This window comes from Falco cherrug, chromosome 1 (genome assembly GCF_023634085.1).
Source record: "Falco cherrug isolate bFalChe1 chromosome 1, bFalChe1.pri, whole genome shotgun sequence".
NCBI classification, from domain to species: domain Eukaryota; kingdom Metazoa; phylum Chordata; class Aves; order Falconiformes; family Falconidae; genus Falco; species Falco cherrug.
Window position 1 is genome coordinate 120,059,204 of NC_073697.1, and position 16,783 is coordinate 120,075,986.

Consider the following 16,783-nt stretch of genomic DNA (forward strand, 5'->3'; position numbering starts at 1 on the left):
TTAGCAATTGCAAAGAGAGGATCAGACAAAGTTACTGGAGCGAAGCTGACAGAGGGCTGGGAGTGGGAAATAGGAAAACGTACTTTGTAGGCTTGCACACAGCAGCTTAGAGCCTCAGTATCTTGCCTTGAACTCCAGAGTGACTTCAATACAGACGAAGGCAAGAGATGATTTTAAGGAGAAAAATGCTCACTAACAATAAAAGGGCTAAGAAATAAATCCATGACTCTTCTTTTTACTCCCCTCTGACAGAAGATTTATTAGTAGATCTACTGAAGGATTTATGCACCATGCTCTCCCTCATTCAAACAAAGCTAAGTGCTTGAATTTCTCTCTGGATTTGGACTTCAAAAGCATAATTATCCATGACACAACTGGGTAACTGGGAAGCCAAAGTCACAAAAGCAGAACAAGAAAAAACATCCTGGGCTGTTTGTGCTAATCCCATGGAGCCCATATCATTAGCAGCGGTGGGTGGCTCTGGCTGGAGGGCAGGGGGCCATGCAGGGAGGCATGGTGACATTCTGTGTTAGTGACATTCTAGTTTAGGCAGCAAACTGAAATGTGATCCTGAACGCCAAACATGCCATCCCTTAAAGTTCAAGGCACATCATCTGCATGCTTAGGAATACCGCCCTGAAGTCCTTCAGTGGTAGGAAGCAGGATACACAGCAAAGGTGTTAAAGAGAAGGTTGGAAGTGAATATCCCCTACCCAGAGAAATTCAAAGCTGTTATAATGATCAATATAACAAGAGCTTGCAAAAGTAATCAGTGGTGCATGCAGCACTGCTTCATCATCACACATGCTCACGGCTCCTCCAAAATTTGAACAAACTGACCTGAAACCCAGAAGTAGTTCAGTTTCTCTCACATCTCCAATTTAAGGTGCCAAAAAAGGTTAGATTGTAGACATTTCACACAGAGAAAGCAAGAAGCCAAGTCTTCCCGGTGCCAATCTGGATACACAAAACAAGCAGAATGTTTCATTTTTCAAAGTTTAAAACAGGTTTTCATTTAGAAGCAAGAGTTCCAAACACAGCTAATCCTACATAGGTTGGGATATCTTAGTATTAGGGTAACTGAAGCCAAAAGCAAAGATAGGCTGCAATGATAAACAATCCTCCCTCGATTTCTGCACCAGGATTGGCACTGGAGCCATACAAAATGTGATTTGCATGCTTTCTTCCAAATGCATAATTTATCAAAATAAAGTCTACAAGAATATTGCAAGAATTGTGTTATACCAACCAAAAACCTCATATGCATTACAGAGGTCTTGCAAACACTCAGAAAACAGCTTCACACAATGAGGTGAAGCAGTTCATTAATTCTGTAGGCAAAGATCTGCAGATCTGTGCATCCATCAGCTCCATCCCACACAAGGTCCTTGAGTGCTGTCCTCCCAGACTCTTCTGTTTCAGGGACCCTTAATTCTCACCACCAGATGCATCTCACCACCACCCTGACCCAACAGCAGGGACTCGCCACACTCTGGACCCAGGAGTTTTGTGCACTGCTATTTCTTCCATACTAGGAGTATCTGCCCTCCTCTGTCCCCCCTGTTCTTCTCTCTTCTGTTTGCCCAGGCAATTAGTCACTCATGCCTTTGTTTGACATGTTGAACTCTGCCAGACAGCAGGAGAGAATTGAAGCGGGACTGCTTTACTGGAACATGTTAGTGGGCGTCAAGTATTCAGCCGCAGACAATCAGAGATGCCTGAAGCTGTGGTTGCTCTAATCAGACACCACAGGCTTCAAGTGCAGCCAGTTGACTCCCTCCACTTTCCCAGCACACTCCATCCTCCTCAGGATTCGCCTGCCTAGAGCAGTCTGTGAAATCTGGAAATGGCTGGATGTGGTGTTCAAGTGTCATCATGCTGCATTCAGCCTGAGAAATACTTCCAAACCGTTAGGTAGAGTAAAACGCAACATAGCATCTACCAAATAACTTAACCCAATGCATGTATCACTAATAGCAAGCTAACTTTCTGGAAATCCTGTATGCTGAACTCGGCCAATAGTTAGCCCATAGCTATGTGGAGAGGCCTGCAATGCACGTTAGAATATCTTTATTTTATATTTACAAGAATGAGTTAGTTCAGTGCTTGTGTTGCCATGTGTGTCTGACACCCAGACCTTTTCAAATCTGAAGAATAGATCCCCATCACCCCAAACTCATTTCAGTCTGGAAGCACCCTGAGCAAAGGTAAGTCTTGTAGCTTGATCCGAGTATCAGGAAGTGTTTGAAACACCCATCTGAAGGGCAGAAGCAGAGCTTTACAAAGGTCCATTCAAACTTTTGTTTGCCCAATCATATTTTGAATAACACTATTTTATGCAGTTAGTGTATTTATATAGGTTATAAACACTGGCTTTCAGATCCTCCTTTGAAATTCAAGGATTTCAAAGCACAACAACTTAACCAAACCTCACATCAATATGAGCTATCAGTGTTGAAATTTAATAAGAAACTATACGGCATGATACAGTACATACAGAACTTATAAACCAACTAGCAAACAGAAAGATCAGATAACTCCACATACAACCTACAAACACTTGGAAAGAAAAATGTGTTTCAGAAGCTGCAAGTCTTTAGGCAGAAAAATAAATCAACCTAATGAAACTGTTTTCCCTAAAGTGCTCAATCAGTGCTATTTTCATGTTATTTACTGAAAACTCCCAACATAGATTAGCCTATGAAAAACGACGGGGATCTGAACATTCCTTGCTGCCAAAAGTGAATTCCTCAAGAACAGAAGCCTGATCTGTCACCCAGAATAGAAACATGGGGGAATAGATAATAACCAAAAAAGCAGCTGCCTTGGAGAAAATGGCATAGATTAGAGCTGATTGTTTTGATATCAGCAGAACCATACGGTCTTCCTACTCATGAGCAGTTGATGTCTGCCTGATAATTTGCAACATGGGTACATTTGCTGATATATGGGCTTACCAAAGGTGCATCAAGTGATACTGTCAGTTGCTTGGAGACCCACCGAGGGCACGGAATAATTACAGCTACAGAGCTGTCTGCCACACTTCTTGGTTTCAGTATCTGCTTGTGAAAAAACTTGTAAAATTTTAGGCCAGGTAAACATTCCCTGCCTCAGTAACCCTTGATTGTAGATAGAGATATGCATATCTGCTTCAGCAAGAGAGGCTGTGAAGTAAATTTAGTAGTATCTGTAAAGTAAGTGAGATCTTATGAATTAGGGTTGTATATGTGCTAAGTATTATCAACTCGGTAGTGGTCAAGTATCTCATTTGTGCATGGCTGTGCAGAATCAGGAGTTGATTTCACACAGGCTCTGCTTCCCTTGCTAAATGACAGGAATTAGAGAGAGATCTATTCTACCTTGAATCAGCAATAGGATAAACTTGAAATTAACTTAATTTCTCTTCCAACTGATAAGTGTGACTTTTGGAGGTGAAATTATTTTTGTTTCAACCTTACTTGCTGAGAGTTTTCCAATAAAAAATACCTCTGACATCTTTTCTTCAGCACAGGACTTGCACATTAGACTTGTTTGAAAGGACAGCAGTGGCTTAAAATGAAAGCTGAGCAACAAGGAGGGATAAAGGGAATAGGAAATAGCTTTGGCATACTTGTAAAAGTCAGACCATTGGTTTACTTGCAAGATTAAGATTGGTAAACCAAGATGCTACACAATCGAAAGAACATATTTATTTTTGTTTTGATTTTGTTCTGGTGAGTTGAGAAGCAATTGACCGATATGATCAAAAGAACAATCAAACTAATTTAGTCTACTTACTGTTCCACAGCGGCTGATACTGCTTCACATGTAAATCTGAAAGATATTTGCCGTGTTCATTTTTCCTTACTTGGTTAAAAAAAAAGTAGACTGTTTGGGAATTAAAGGATTGCTTTATCTTTTCTGCTTCAGGTACTCAAAGCCTACCTGCCGCAGAAAGACACAGCATGTATACAGTCCAGATCAAAGCGGAAAATGTAACAAAAGGCACAATTCTGAAAGTTGTAAGGGCTGCTGCAGCTTCTGCAGAGCGATGAGACATCACCTGCTTTGTGGCATGATGCCTTGAATGACAACTAAAACATTTTACAGCAAATGTATGGAAGAATTCACTGCAAAAGCAGCAACTGTCATTCATCATCATGATATTGGTTATTATGGTAACCAGGATCGTATAACTACCTCCATTTAAAAAAAATAATAACCCTGAAATGTTAGAAAACCACAAAAAGGCAGCAGCCCAAAATAAAATAAAAAAGCTAGTGCTGTATTTATAGGACCTTCTAGCAAATCAACTTTTGCTGACGTACATTGTGACTCACAGCTAAAAGTGCAGCTTTTTCTCCTAAATCCAGTTTATAAATAAGGGTGTTATATGCACAGTTTATAGTAATTCTAGGCAAAAAACATTCTTACACCAATGTTTGCCATTTGGAGATACTTAACAAATATCACGCTGATGAGAAGGTATTTTCTGGGGAGTTCCCCAAAGCAGGCCCAGCACCTGAAGGCCATTAACAAGATCAAGGTCATACATTTATTCAAAACAAAGCTGAACCCTTATGTAGAAAAGACACTGCTCAGTTCAGTAGGCTGTGTATTTTGCTAGTCTCACAACAAGCTCCATGAAAGCTTTATGCTGAACATTCATATGATGAATTGTGTCTAGAAATAGGGCCGTGAGCTGACTCCACTGTAAAAGGAAAACAGAGGAGGTCTCTGCAGCTCAGTAAGAACTTCTCTCCACTATTCACTCAAGAGTATCCCAGACAGAGATCTGAAGTGCCCTATTTAGCGTACAAATGCTCCCATATGTTATCATATCACAGAGGTTAATCCAACCAACCCAAAGCAAATCCTGCTCCCTGCAGGCCTGGGTACAGGGCAGTGCTGCCCAAGCCCTAGCAGGACTCTCTTCTTGGCCAACCCTACAGAAGGACTTGTCTTCTGGCCAATTCCTTGCTCCTGGCCAGTCCCACACAGCCACAGGGGTATATAAGCCCTCACAACCCATCCCTTCTTCAGGGCTGTCTTTCTGCCTGGAGCAGCTTGGTCTCTGGAGTGCCTGCTGTGGCTTCTAGCACCTAGTTTAGGTAGGACTCCAACAGAAGCAAGGGTGGCCTTAAAGATACAAAGACTTAAACAGAGCTGTGATATGAAGATTAGAGGAAGGAGGTTTGTTTTCTTGGTTCCACTTGCAGTAGCAATATTGATTTGTTTTGTGACCTAGACTAAAAGCACTAATATCTTAATCCTCTCACCAGACAAAAAATGTTGGCAATGTTTTTATTTAAAAGCTCATGGTTAAGAAGAATATTATGTGAAGTGTTTTGATGTGCTTGAGTAAAAGACAACAAAGAAATATAAAGCACTACTCTAAATAACAAAAGACATTTTGTGTAAAACCAGCATATTGTAGCTATTTATATGCGTGCCTGTATCAAGCTGGCTTCTTAGAAAGTAAGTCAAGTTTGCTTGGTATGTTATTCAAACGTTGCTATATTTGATCAAGCTCTGTAGTTTAACGTAGTACAGCAGCTGTTAAGTTTGTTTATATAGAAACTTGCATATCTAAGGAACCTACAGTGTCTCACAAAGATCATGCACTACTATACCATTGTATCTCACCACGTATGAGCTGCCTGTTCCACAAGGAACTTTATAATTGCTGGGGGAAATAATGGGATTTTAGACAAGCATGCCATAGCAGCTTCCTTTTTCTCAGAAAATGTAAAAATATGTACTACTTGGTTAGCCGCCTTGGGAAGATGGATGGGTACTTATGTTCACCTGCTGCTATCTTGGTAACTTTTAAGACTGATCAGACTAACTTAAAGAAACTTCTGTGGCACAGGCTGTCCTGTGACAGCTCGGTGAATCTTAAATGCGTAACTAGAACACTATCTGCTCCTGTCTCTAGGTCTTCCCTTCTTCTCTAGCTATCTCTTGAGTAGATAATATCGTCTCAGACAAACTTCTTTGTGCTTTATGTAATGAGGTTTTTAACTGGGATTTTTAGGCCTCCTCTTATCACTAATGGCCTGTGTTATCCCGGTAGGAGAAAGCTCCTGGACAGCAGACAAGCAGCAGCAATGTAATCGAAGAACTACGTGGATCGCAGCTTTTGGAAATCAAGCAGGCGGACGCCTGAGGTGAAGCGTGCCGTGAGCTCCTCCTGAGGAAAGGACGGCGGTGAAGCGCCATGAAGCACCTGGCCGAGCGGGGGCCGCTCTCCGAGCTCGTAAGGGGCCGAGGCAACCTCCTGCAGGCGTTTCAGTCAGAATTGGGACCCCCAGAAGCCCCTTGGCAGAGCAGAGCGGCCGCAGCGGGCCCGGGCCCCCGCCCCCCGGGGCTGAGGAGCCGCTGCCCGGCGGGGCGCGCTGCGCGGCGCGGCGAGGCGGAGTCTGTCCCTCAGCCGCGGGAGAAGTCCCGCCGACCCGCCAGCACGTGTGGCAGCGCCTTTTCTGGGTGCTTGTGGTTTAGTTTTTGGGGTTTGTTTGTGGGTTGTTTTTTTTTTAATTTCCTCTCCCTCCTAAGCCGCTAGGTAACGCGCCGGCGAGATGCCAGGGCAGGCTGCGTAAGGGGAATGGCACTGCGCGGAAGAAGGCAGCTCGGCCGCCCCGCCGCCGGCTCTGCCGCGGGCCTCCCCGCCATGGCGGGCAGCCTCCAGCCGAGCGGGGACCCCCGCTGAGCGAACGGCGGGCCTTCTCGGTCCTGCTCCCCGACGGGATGGAGCCCGGCCGCGCCCCGCCTCCGCTCGGCCTATACTCACCAGCCGCACCGGGCAGTCTCGGCGGGGAAGCCGCTCGCCCGCCGGGCCTCCCCGCGCGCCGCCGGGGCCGCCATCAGGGTCACTGGCAAGCGGGACGCCACGGCGCTGGGGACCCGCGGTGGCGCTTCGGGGCGGCCTCAACAAGCCGGTGTCTGGTTGGTGAGATCCCGCGCGGCCACCCGTACGCCGCGCGTTGATTGGCTTGGCCAGGGTGGCGCGCGAAGCCGGGCATCCGCCCTGGCGGCAGGTCGGGGCTAGCCCTGAGGGGAGCCCGAGTGCCCTGAGGAGCGGCTGCTCGGCCCCGGCGGCAGCGCTGGGGGGCCGGGCAGCAGAGCGGCCACCCCCCTGGCCCCGCGGCTGCCGAGGTGCCGTCGGAGGGACGGTGCTGAGGGGCAGTGAAGTGACTCGGGGTGAAGGGAATGCCCGAGGGGACAGAGAGAGCCCGGGAGAGGCCCTGTGGCCTAAGGCTCCAGCCCTCTGGCAAAGGCTGGCCGCGGGGGGTGCCCCAGTCAAGGGGTGAGTGAGGGAGAAGGGTTGTCCCTCTGCCAGGGCTGTGCCTCTGCAAGGGGAGGGTGACACCTGCAGATCTCCCTCTGAAAAGCCGCTTTTGCCGTAGAGTAACCAACGGACTGGAAGTCTCGAAGGAGCCGTGAGGTGAACGCACGCGCTGGGTGCCAGATGCCCGGGAGGCCGTGGTGGGAACCAGAACACAAACATATCGAGCTGGTAATCTAATGAGAAATGTAAGCTGCTGCCGAGTCTGGAAGGGAAATCAGAGGTGTGAGGCAGAGATGGTCTGCTTCTGTGTACAGAGATTTGGGGTTTGTTTTCTGAATTCATAGTGGACTGGCTAAATCGAAAAGATGCATGCCCCTTAGTTTTAATTTTTTTCTTGTTCCTGTAGTTCAGTGTAGAGCTTGTATCATCCCAGGTTGTGATGCGACAGTTCCCCTGTGAGACTTTTTTTTACAAAACTGATGTTCATTAGTGTGCTGAACTACAGATGCTAAAGCCTGGCACAGTTGTTTGCAATTTTACGGCAATAAATTGTACAATGAAGTTGTGCTCTGCACTGTTTTCGCTGCAGATGCAGTTTTGGACAAGAACGTAATGTTTTGGGAGTATACTCAATACTCCTTTGAGACAGTCTACTTTCACAGTGTGTGGATCCAGAGTGCAGGAGTTCTCCAAGTGCGATTTCAGCTCTTTTAAATGCCATGTCAATTTTAGTGAGAATAATGAGGGCCACAGAACTCCTTGTTTTCCTGAGCTTCTTGTTACTCGGAACAATTCTTTGGAATCAGTTAACCAAAAAAAACCCCCACAACTCTAATACGCTTGAGTGACACTGTAAGTGGTTTTGGTGTCTTAGAAAGAAATATTAAAATGGCAGGTGTGGGGGAATTTTATGGTGTAATTTAGAGACAGTATAAGGAAGGGGAAGAGGATAAATGTGTTACTGGAATTCTAATAACATAAGATCATGAATTGTGCTTAGTGCTGCACGAGCATCTTGTTAGTTCCTCTTTAGATTGTTCCACTCCCAATAAAATCTACTTAATTAGTAGAAGGTTTTAAGTAAAAGGTCAGAGTAAAGATACATCTTGAGCAGAGATCCGGAGTCTGGATTGTTTTGCCTCTGACACTGATTCCCTGTGGGTCTTGAACAAGCTACTAATAAAATCTGTTTTCACTCACAAGTATGCTGTGTATAGAACTTCTGGCAATGAGACGTGTGGTTATGGGGGCTGACAGACTGGACCTTTAACGTATTTGTACCTTTATTTCCTCCTTGGTAAATCTGATCTAACTGTTTACTTCAGAGTGATTTAGGGACCTAGTTGAGATTATGTGAAAAACATTATCAAAATGCATTATTACCAGGATGGTTGGAAGAGCAAAAATACCCTTGAATTGGACAATATTGCTATAGATTCAGAAATAGGGCAGGTATCCAGAGAGCACTTTCCTGTGTATTCTAGTAGTAGATGACAAAGGGAAACTCAAAAGGCAAATGCTGTGAAGTACTCATGAGGCACTAAACTGGTATGATTTTTGGGTCTGAGAACTTTGGTGTAAAGATCTGTTCTACAATAAAGTGCTCTGTCTTATGTTAAGTCCTCATCCTCTCTATTTTTTTAGTATTACAGAATTGTGAACAAATGATGTAATGGCAAACAAGATAATATTACTTCTGAATCTTTATAGTAATGTAATATTATGGCATGGAAAGCTCAGATCAGTCAATTTTGGCTGCAGATTAGGATTACTTCCCATACTTGCTTCAATATAGCTATAAAAAGCACCTTGGGTGCTTTTTCTTCACACCCTTCTACTCCTTGCAATTGTTTCACTGTCTAATGCCTCCTATATCATTTTGGTGGGAAGTGAGTTTACAGAAATGAAACAGCTACTGCAAACCTATGCATATAGTCTGAAAATGCTTAATTTCATGCTCACCATGTCTTCAGCGCAAGGATATACAGTCTCCTCTTGGGACCACAACATATGGGCAGAGACATGGCTCAGTTTGCAGTAAGCTTCCGCCTCTGAATGGCTTGCAGTGCCCGACAGATCCAAGGGAACTATTTGACCTCCCTGCATGTGCCTTTCAGTCAGTCCTCATCAGTGTGCTGCTGCGGGTAGAGCAGACATGAAAATTTGAGTAGGACTACTGTAAAGCAGGTATTGTATACAAAAAAAAAATTTATTTGCCTTTTTTGTGTGTGTGTGTAATTAAGCTCTCTGGTGAGATGTTGAAGTTGCATTTTAATCAATATTTGATGAGTAGCATTTTTGAACAATAGTGCAAAATCATTTAAAAAATTAAATTGGTGAGAAAATTCTGTATTGTTTAGAAAAAGCAATTGCTGCATGTCTGATTCCCCCATCCCTCTGCACATTTCATGACATGCTAGGAATCTACCATATTTCTAATGTGTGTAGTAGTAAGAGGAATTAAAAGGGGAAGATTGATACAAAAGCTGTTTGAGTCTTAAAAATTAAAAGCAGTAGTTGAGTTGACCAACACCTCTACCAAAGCTGAAGGGAAGATAGCATTTCATTTTAGCTGAATAGTAGTACTTCCCAGGTCCTGTGTATTGTTTAATAAATTAGATGCACCTAATTCAATGTTTAATTGTAAAAAATGAGATGTTATATTCCTCAAAAGAGAGATTCTGCCTTTTAGTAATAAACAGCATCTGCTTTGTTTTTCTCCAGACGGAAAGGTAATTGAACTGACAATTCCAAGCTGTCCTGAAAATGACAGATGACTGTATTGGGAGTAGGAAGAAAGCTGAATCCCTTTTGTACTCAAGAAAGGGGAGATGGCACACTATAGTTGGATCTGATTCCCTTTTACAGATTTCTTTTGGAGCTTAAGCTGCTCTGGGTGACCCCAGCCAACTCATTTTATTGTTTCATTTCTTAATGTCAGGAATGGCTATTACAGTTCCCAGGTAGAGCAGCATTTCCTACATAGTAATTCTTATAACAATCTTGTCCTTTCTTCTCTTTGTGACCATGCAAACACAATGTGGCATGGAAGAGAATTTGCTTTTATTACATTCTTCCTAGCTCACTCAGTTTTACTGTAAGACTCATGGGTGGTTTTGTTTTGCACTTTTTTTTGCTAGTTTTGAGGCTAAGCTAACTTTTCTTGTCTCCTGGTCTATAAAAGTCAGAACGGTCCCCGTTTATCTCACATGGTGATTAAGCTGCCTCACAAGTGCTCTTGAGATCTTTAATGAGTAAAATTGTGAAGCTGTTTTGGCAGATCAGCTGTTCTGTCTGGGTCACAAGCACCAACACTTATTTACTGCACTTGGACGGATTCTCAGAAACACAGTTGTGATAACATTTCAATGTGTATGTGAGAAGGCCAGGGCAGAGCATTGGGAGGGTTTCTGAACAGGGAGAACTGGCTGATGGTTACAGCAAGGCTCAGAAGTCAACAACTATGAATTCTGTTCCCAATGCTGTTGGACATTGTGGCATTAGTTTATCGTATGAGTTTGGACAAGTCCTCCATGCCTTTGTTTCCCCATTTGCAGAATATGGATATTTATATTGTGTATATGTGGATACATCTATTATATCCCTTTGATATTGTTGCCTTTATGTTGCGACGGAGGGAAGACACAGTCACTCAATATGAGTGATCAGCAGACTTCGTTTATTGTACCTTACAGTCACCTTTTATGCCTTGTTATAATTAGCTCATACATATTACAAAAGTTAAGCTCATTATTGGTTAGTTGCCTAAATACCAAGTCCGCCCCTAGTTTCTCTTCTGTAGTTATCTGTTCCCACCTGTAACGTTCTTTTCCCACCGCGATCTTCCTGTTATTGTGTAACAAGAACAGCCAAGGATAGTGTATTTTTGCTTTACTTCAGATAAGCTGAGAGCGATGTGCATTTTTGTCCAGCCAGCTGGACTACGTCTATGTGACCCTTTTCAGCTAGCCAGTTATCCACACCTTTATCACTAACACAAAGCTGCAAAATAAAATGGAACCAAGCAGTCAATATACAGCAAAGTAGTTGCCCAATCCATTCATTATCCCATTCTATAAAGAATAGACACAGGGAACACATTTGGGCAGGGTTTTTTTTCCTTGGCTTTGGTGTCTGATTCTCTAATTAGTACTGTCAGACAATGTTTCAGATACAGGAATGTGGGGAAATCCTATGTCTAGACCAGAAACCTAGATCTTGAATTAAGGTTTTATAGAAACTCGAGTAAGACCAGTTAAGTCTTGTAGACTCCAATGGGCCAAGCTTGTTTGGTGACCATTTTAATACTTCATGATCAATGAAGGCAATTTTTTGCCTTTTCTATCTGTAAAGTAGTGTCTGTAGGTCTGTGGCCTGACTTTTAAGGTTAGCACCTAGATTCTAGGTTTTCTCAGGGTGTTTAGCATCTTCCTAGAGCAGGTCATGTTCATTGCTCTTTTGTTGCATCAGGCTTGTTTGGTGAAGCAACTTCTGCTCCAAGATAGGCTAAAATATTTAGCAAATGGAATAGTTTGGGATTTTATGGTTAACGTATGTGGCTTGATGATTACACTGAGGCCAGCGTGGGTTGATGTGAGAAGAAAAAGGCAAGGGTGATGTTCATGCAACAAAAATCAACAGCCCCATTCCCAGCATTTGCTCCTTGCTGTGCCTACATTCCTGGCATTCCCCTATTTGCCGCACCCACTTTATTCCTGTGCATTTCAGACAGAGGTATATAGCAAGTCAGTTCCCCTACAGCTGTCAGAACAGTCTTATGGCATTACATTTTCAGCTTGCAAGAAAATTGATCAGGGCTATCTTGAGTTACCTTCGTCTATTCCACATTCCCCATAGCAGATTGTCTGAGTTGTTTTTTGTGGGAGGAAGCATTCTGTCTTGGTTCATACATCAGGCTGCTTAAATACAACTCAGATAACACACATAGTGTTATGCTGTGTGAACTGCAGCAATATATTGCAGAATCACAATGTGAAATTTTGAGCATCTTCAGATGTGTTGAGCCAGTCAGGGTTTTGCTTTAAAAAAAAAAAAAATATTGCTACAATTCTTTGAAATCAGGAAACACGTCAGAGGAAGAAAGGTGCATATTAGCAGCGTATTTTGTTACAATTATTGTGCCAGATGTCCTTTAAAAAAATAAAAATCATTGCAATGGACACAAAGTTCCTTAAATTGGCAGTTATGTATTGTAGTTTATGATCACGGATTCTCATGTCTGAGGAGAATGGGCTTAGGAACAAATGTGAAGGCTACAGAAAAGATGAAGTGAGACATCTTGGAGAGCTCTAGCAGGAAAGCTTCCTCTGCCTGCGGTTCAGCAGACTCTGAAGCTGAAGTACATGGAATGTAGGGTTAAACCACATCTTTGTAAAGAAATGGCTTACATTTCAGGTCAAGAAGGTGATCTCCCTGTGAAAAACCAGTGCTGATGAAGCAAGGACTTACTCAAGGCCAGAGGTTTCTTCTGTTAGAGCTGGGATATGATGTCAGATTCCAGCAACCACTAAGAATATTCCCACTTGTGCTCAAGGGAATTACACCCCACACCGCCCACCCCCCGTTTTATCGTTGATACTGACAGTATGTAAAGTACTCAGATGTTAGATTTTTCCTCTTGATTGATTAGAACCCTTAAGGATTTTGGCCTCATGCAACTTTGCATCAAGTTAACATCTACAAATTAAGGATCACATTTGTTCTCCACTTAACCTTGGGTTTTTCTTGTTGCAGCCTCTGTTCCACCTGAGAGAGATGATCGCTTTCTGGGCTCTTTCTGTGTCTTGCACTATCACCAGAAAGATTCTGCTATAGTTAAATTTGTTCACAATGCATGCAGAACATAGAGACCACACTAGCTCATACTGTCGTTACTGTGTCAGTTCATAAGCTTTTAACTTGTGTTTGCCGAGAGAGAACAGATATGAATCAAAGCTAGAGCAAATATTTTCTGATTATGAATCCTCTCTAAGTTCAATAGCTCTCTCAATAGTTCCTAGTTGCTCTTTTGTTTGAGGCAGAGGCCCCTGGGCTCCAATTTAGGCTCTGAGCCTGGTTTTCAAAACCACCTTTGAAGCTGCGTGTGTTGATGCTCTCAGCAAGTGGGAGTGAGAGGTCACTTCTTTATTCCTTTGAATGAAAAGAAACAGTCTAGAATATCTTCCTGGTTAGCATTTAGTTTCTTGCATCAGCCCTACAAGGAAGTACGTTTACTGCATACAGTAGCACTAAGATGGTGGCAAAAATTAGGAACATGTACACAGTATCGCTTAATACATGCCAGCTGCTCATCTGGAGAAGCAGTATGTTATGACAACACATGCTAAGGTCATGCATTTGCTGTGACAACACTAGAAAAAGTTCATCTTTAGATGACATACAGTGGGAGTTCTGAGTGCTAATAATGTAAAAGTTTCCACAATAATTAAATTCCATTGCAAGGGAACAGATATTAATGGATCATAGTTTAAAGACTGTGTCAAGATAAGGCACATACATTCACTAACTTCCATTATTAATGTTACACTTCATGTCAGTGACAGGGTATTAATACAAACATTCCAAGCAGCAATTTTTAAACTTGAGTGGCTGCTTACACAAAAATACGGTTCTTAACAAATATTTCTCTGATCTATTGATAGCAAACCCCATACATTTATTTCCCCAGACTGCTCTAAAAAGTTTAAAAAGACATCCAAAAGAAATGTCAGACACCAAGATTTTTCTTACCCTTAGTAGTACTTAAAATACTCAGAGCTAATCTTAGATTGTATTTTATCACCCCAAACTGTCATAGAAAATTCAAGCTATTCCTAGACTACAAAAAACATTTGAAATTGATCCTCTAGCAAAACAATGTCTCTGTTGCCTTTTTGACCCTTGCTTACAGCTATGCCAGGTTTTCAACTTTTGCTGTAGTGAAGCTGCCCTGTATTTGCACATTTAGTTGTGTGTTTTTCTAAAGCATTAACTTGTTTGCAAGCTGGAGGAACATGCTACATTAATTGGTTTGCAAGCAAGTATATGTCAGCAACTCCTTTATCAGGCATATCTTTCTATAAGGCTTTGATCTCTGCTATTTCTAAAATTTGATGCTTGTTTAATTTTCTAGGACTGCCCTTTTAAAGTCGGGCAGCTGCAGCCTCTTAAAGTAGCTATCATTCAACTGGCAGCTGTTATCCATATCTGGCTTTTCAAGTCCAGCTAAAAGTAGCTGCTACAACTTGTCTGAGATGATGTTATTTAACTTATAGGAGGCTTACAAAGAACTTCTAAATCCTCGTTTTGAGGTCGTACATGAAACCAGAGATTCTGTAAGCCTGTTCTAGGAACAGTACTTACTGGGGACTTGAGCCATCTTGGAATCTAGCTCAGATTTCATCAATCTTTGTGTCATCCTAGATGAATCACTTTTGCATCCTCAGAAAGAACATCTGAAACATTTGTAACATCCTCAAGTCCTATAGCTCCTTTCCTCCACCCTTTCCAATTTTTGAATTAAGTACTGGGAGAATTCACACCTTCCCCCAACACCCAGATCTGGGAAATAAGTTAAAACTCCTTAAACACAATGCTATTAGGATAAGAAAATGATCTTGCTAAGGTTTTAAACCACATATTTCATCCAAAAATAACCTCTCAGGAATCTTTATCAAGCTGCTTAAGCATTTAGAATGAGAATGTTAGTAGGCAATGTTTGCAGAACATGGTTTGTAAGCCAAATTGTATGAGGTAGCAGTATTTATTCTGATGGTATTCTGATCTTGGTATGGGTGAAACCGTGAGAGCCGCCTGCAGAGTACAGCCAGGGACATCAACTGGTGTGGTGGTTCATTTAAAAAAGAAAGTGGGTTTAATTGGAGGCTGCAAATGTGCATCTTTGTCATAAAACAAAATATCCATTATCTTTGCCTAAATTAGATACAGTCTTGGTGCAGAATAATCCTGCATTTATGTGAGCCCAGATGGGAACTCTGCAGTTTATGTCTTGATACTGTGGCACATGCTGTGCTTAGATTCCCCCTTTACAGTCTCAGCATCTTTTTGTGCATGGGGGAGTGGGGAATAACCTGTCTGGGGGCAAAAACAAAGGAACCCTGTAGCTGGCTCATCCTTTCATGGGAACCGGAGTACAGCTGTGGAAAGCCTCTGGTTCAGAAACTAGCTTTCCTCTATAGAGCTAGAAGCATTTTTTGTTCAGTGGCTTTGAGGAACTGAGGCCTGATGCTTACCTGAACAACTGTTTTACTGTATGTTGTAATTAAAGAGTATTTTCAAGCTAAAAGAATGCCAGAAGGGTCACACAGTTAAACACCTGTGCCGTCTGAATGTGGTCCTCCATGCATATTTTAATTGCTATGTGTGGTCACACTGCTGGTTTGTTTTTTTTTTTTCCTACAGCATGAGTGCCTTAAGCTCGGAAGGGACAATAGTTGCCAAGTAATGACTCTACCAGGTGTATTCTTTGCTCTCAAGAGTCTGGCGAGCAGTTCTGCACCCCTCGGTGCCTGCTCACATGCTGTGTGGGCAAGCCTGGTGTGACCTGGCGTGGAGTTTTCCATGCTAGCCACAGGTTGCTTCTGATCTGACCTGTCCCTGCCAGCTCCGTGGGGCTGCCCTGTCTTACGTCCGAGCAGAGCACGGATAAATGAGGCAAACGCTTTGCACGAACCCCGAGTGTGCTCATGGCCGCCTCCCCCGGGGGTTAGTAGTCTGAATGCGGCACAGCCCCTACGATGCTCGGGAGGGCTCGGTACCTCGGCCGCTGCCTCTCCCCCCTCGCCTCTGCACAAATCCCGCGGCGAGGCGGTGCCCGGTGTCAGCCCCGGGAAACCGGCAACCCGGCCAGTCCCGGCCCGGCCCCCGCTGCTCCCTGCCGTGCGCATGCGCGGGGCGGGCCCGCCCTCCGCCCGGGGAAGGGAGCGCGCAGGAGCTTCTCCCGGGTGGGCGGGGCGCGGCCGCGAAGGGCGGCTGACAGGGCGGCTCTCGCGAGAGTTGCTGCGGGAACGGCGGCGGCGGAGCAGGCGGCGGAGCAGGCGGCGGGCGGGGGGGGGCCCGCGGGACGGGGCCGTAGCGGCAGCCGAGGCGGCGCTGGAGGGGCGGCCGGGCCGCGTGGGGCCGGGCAGGCGGCGAGGACCCTCGGGCGGGGCGGCGCCCCCCAGCGCTGCGCGGTGAGTCCGGGGGGTGTGTATGGAGGGCGGGCGGCGCGCCGCCGATTCCCCCCCCCCAGCCCCCGCCCCGGTGCGGCGCGGGGAAGGCCCTGCCCGCCGCGGGCCTTGCCGGGGTGGGGGGCGCACGCTGAGCCCCGGCGGCTGGCGTCCCCCGGCGGCGCGGCCTGGGCCCCTGGGGTGTTCCGCTTCTCCCCGCCGTGCTCCGCAGGGCTCGCCTCAGCGCGTCCGGGGCTACGGGCCTGGGCCCGGCCCCTTCTCGGGGGTGCGGGCGCGGCGGGGCCGGGCCGGGCCGCCCGCGGGCGGGGGTCGGAGCGCGGGCCCGGGC

At 44.7% G+C, this 16,783-nt stretch overlaps 2 protein-coding genes across 6 annotated transcripts in view; one reads left to right on the plus strand and one right to left on the minus strand.

The window, feature by feature from the left end:
* The window catches only part of TMEM94 (transmembrane protein 94), a 52,358-nt gene extending 45,437 nt beyond the window's left edge, over positions 1–6,921 (minus strand). For 2 of the 3 annotated variants that reach the window (XM_055724859.1, XM_055724842.1), the window contains exon 1: positions 6,770–6,921. The gene's annotated coding sequence lies outside the window, so the exon portion shown is untranslated. Of the gene's footprint in view, positions 1–840; positions 958–6,769 lie in introns of all 3 variants that reach the window. The other variant, XM_055724848.1, reaches the window with a different exon arrangement.
* Positions 6,922–7,145: 224 nt separating this feature from the next.
* The window catches only part of GRB2 (growth factor receptor bound protein 2), a 61,885-nt gene continuing 52,247 nt past the window's right edge, over positions 7,146–16,783 (plus strand). For 2 of the 3 annotated variants that reach the window (XM_027816777.2, XM_055724891.1), the window contains exons 1-2: positions 7,146–7,285; positions 7,386–7,512. Coding sequence is in view for 1 of the 3 variants with exons in the window: in XM_055724891.1 (XP_055580866.1) it covers positions 7,504–7,512 (9 nt within the window). In the remaining 2 variants the exon portion in view is untranslated. Of the gene's footprint in view, positions 7,286–7,385; positions 7,513–16,297; positions 16,459–16,783 lie in introns of those variants that run through there. The other variant, XM_055724876.1, reaches the window with a different exon arrangement.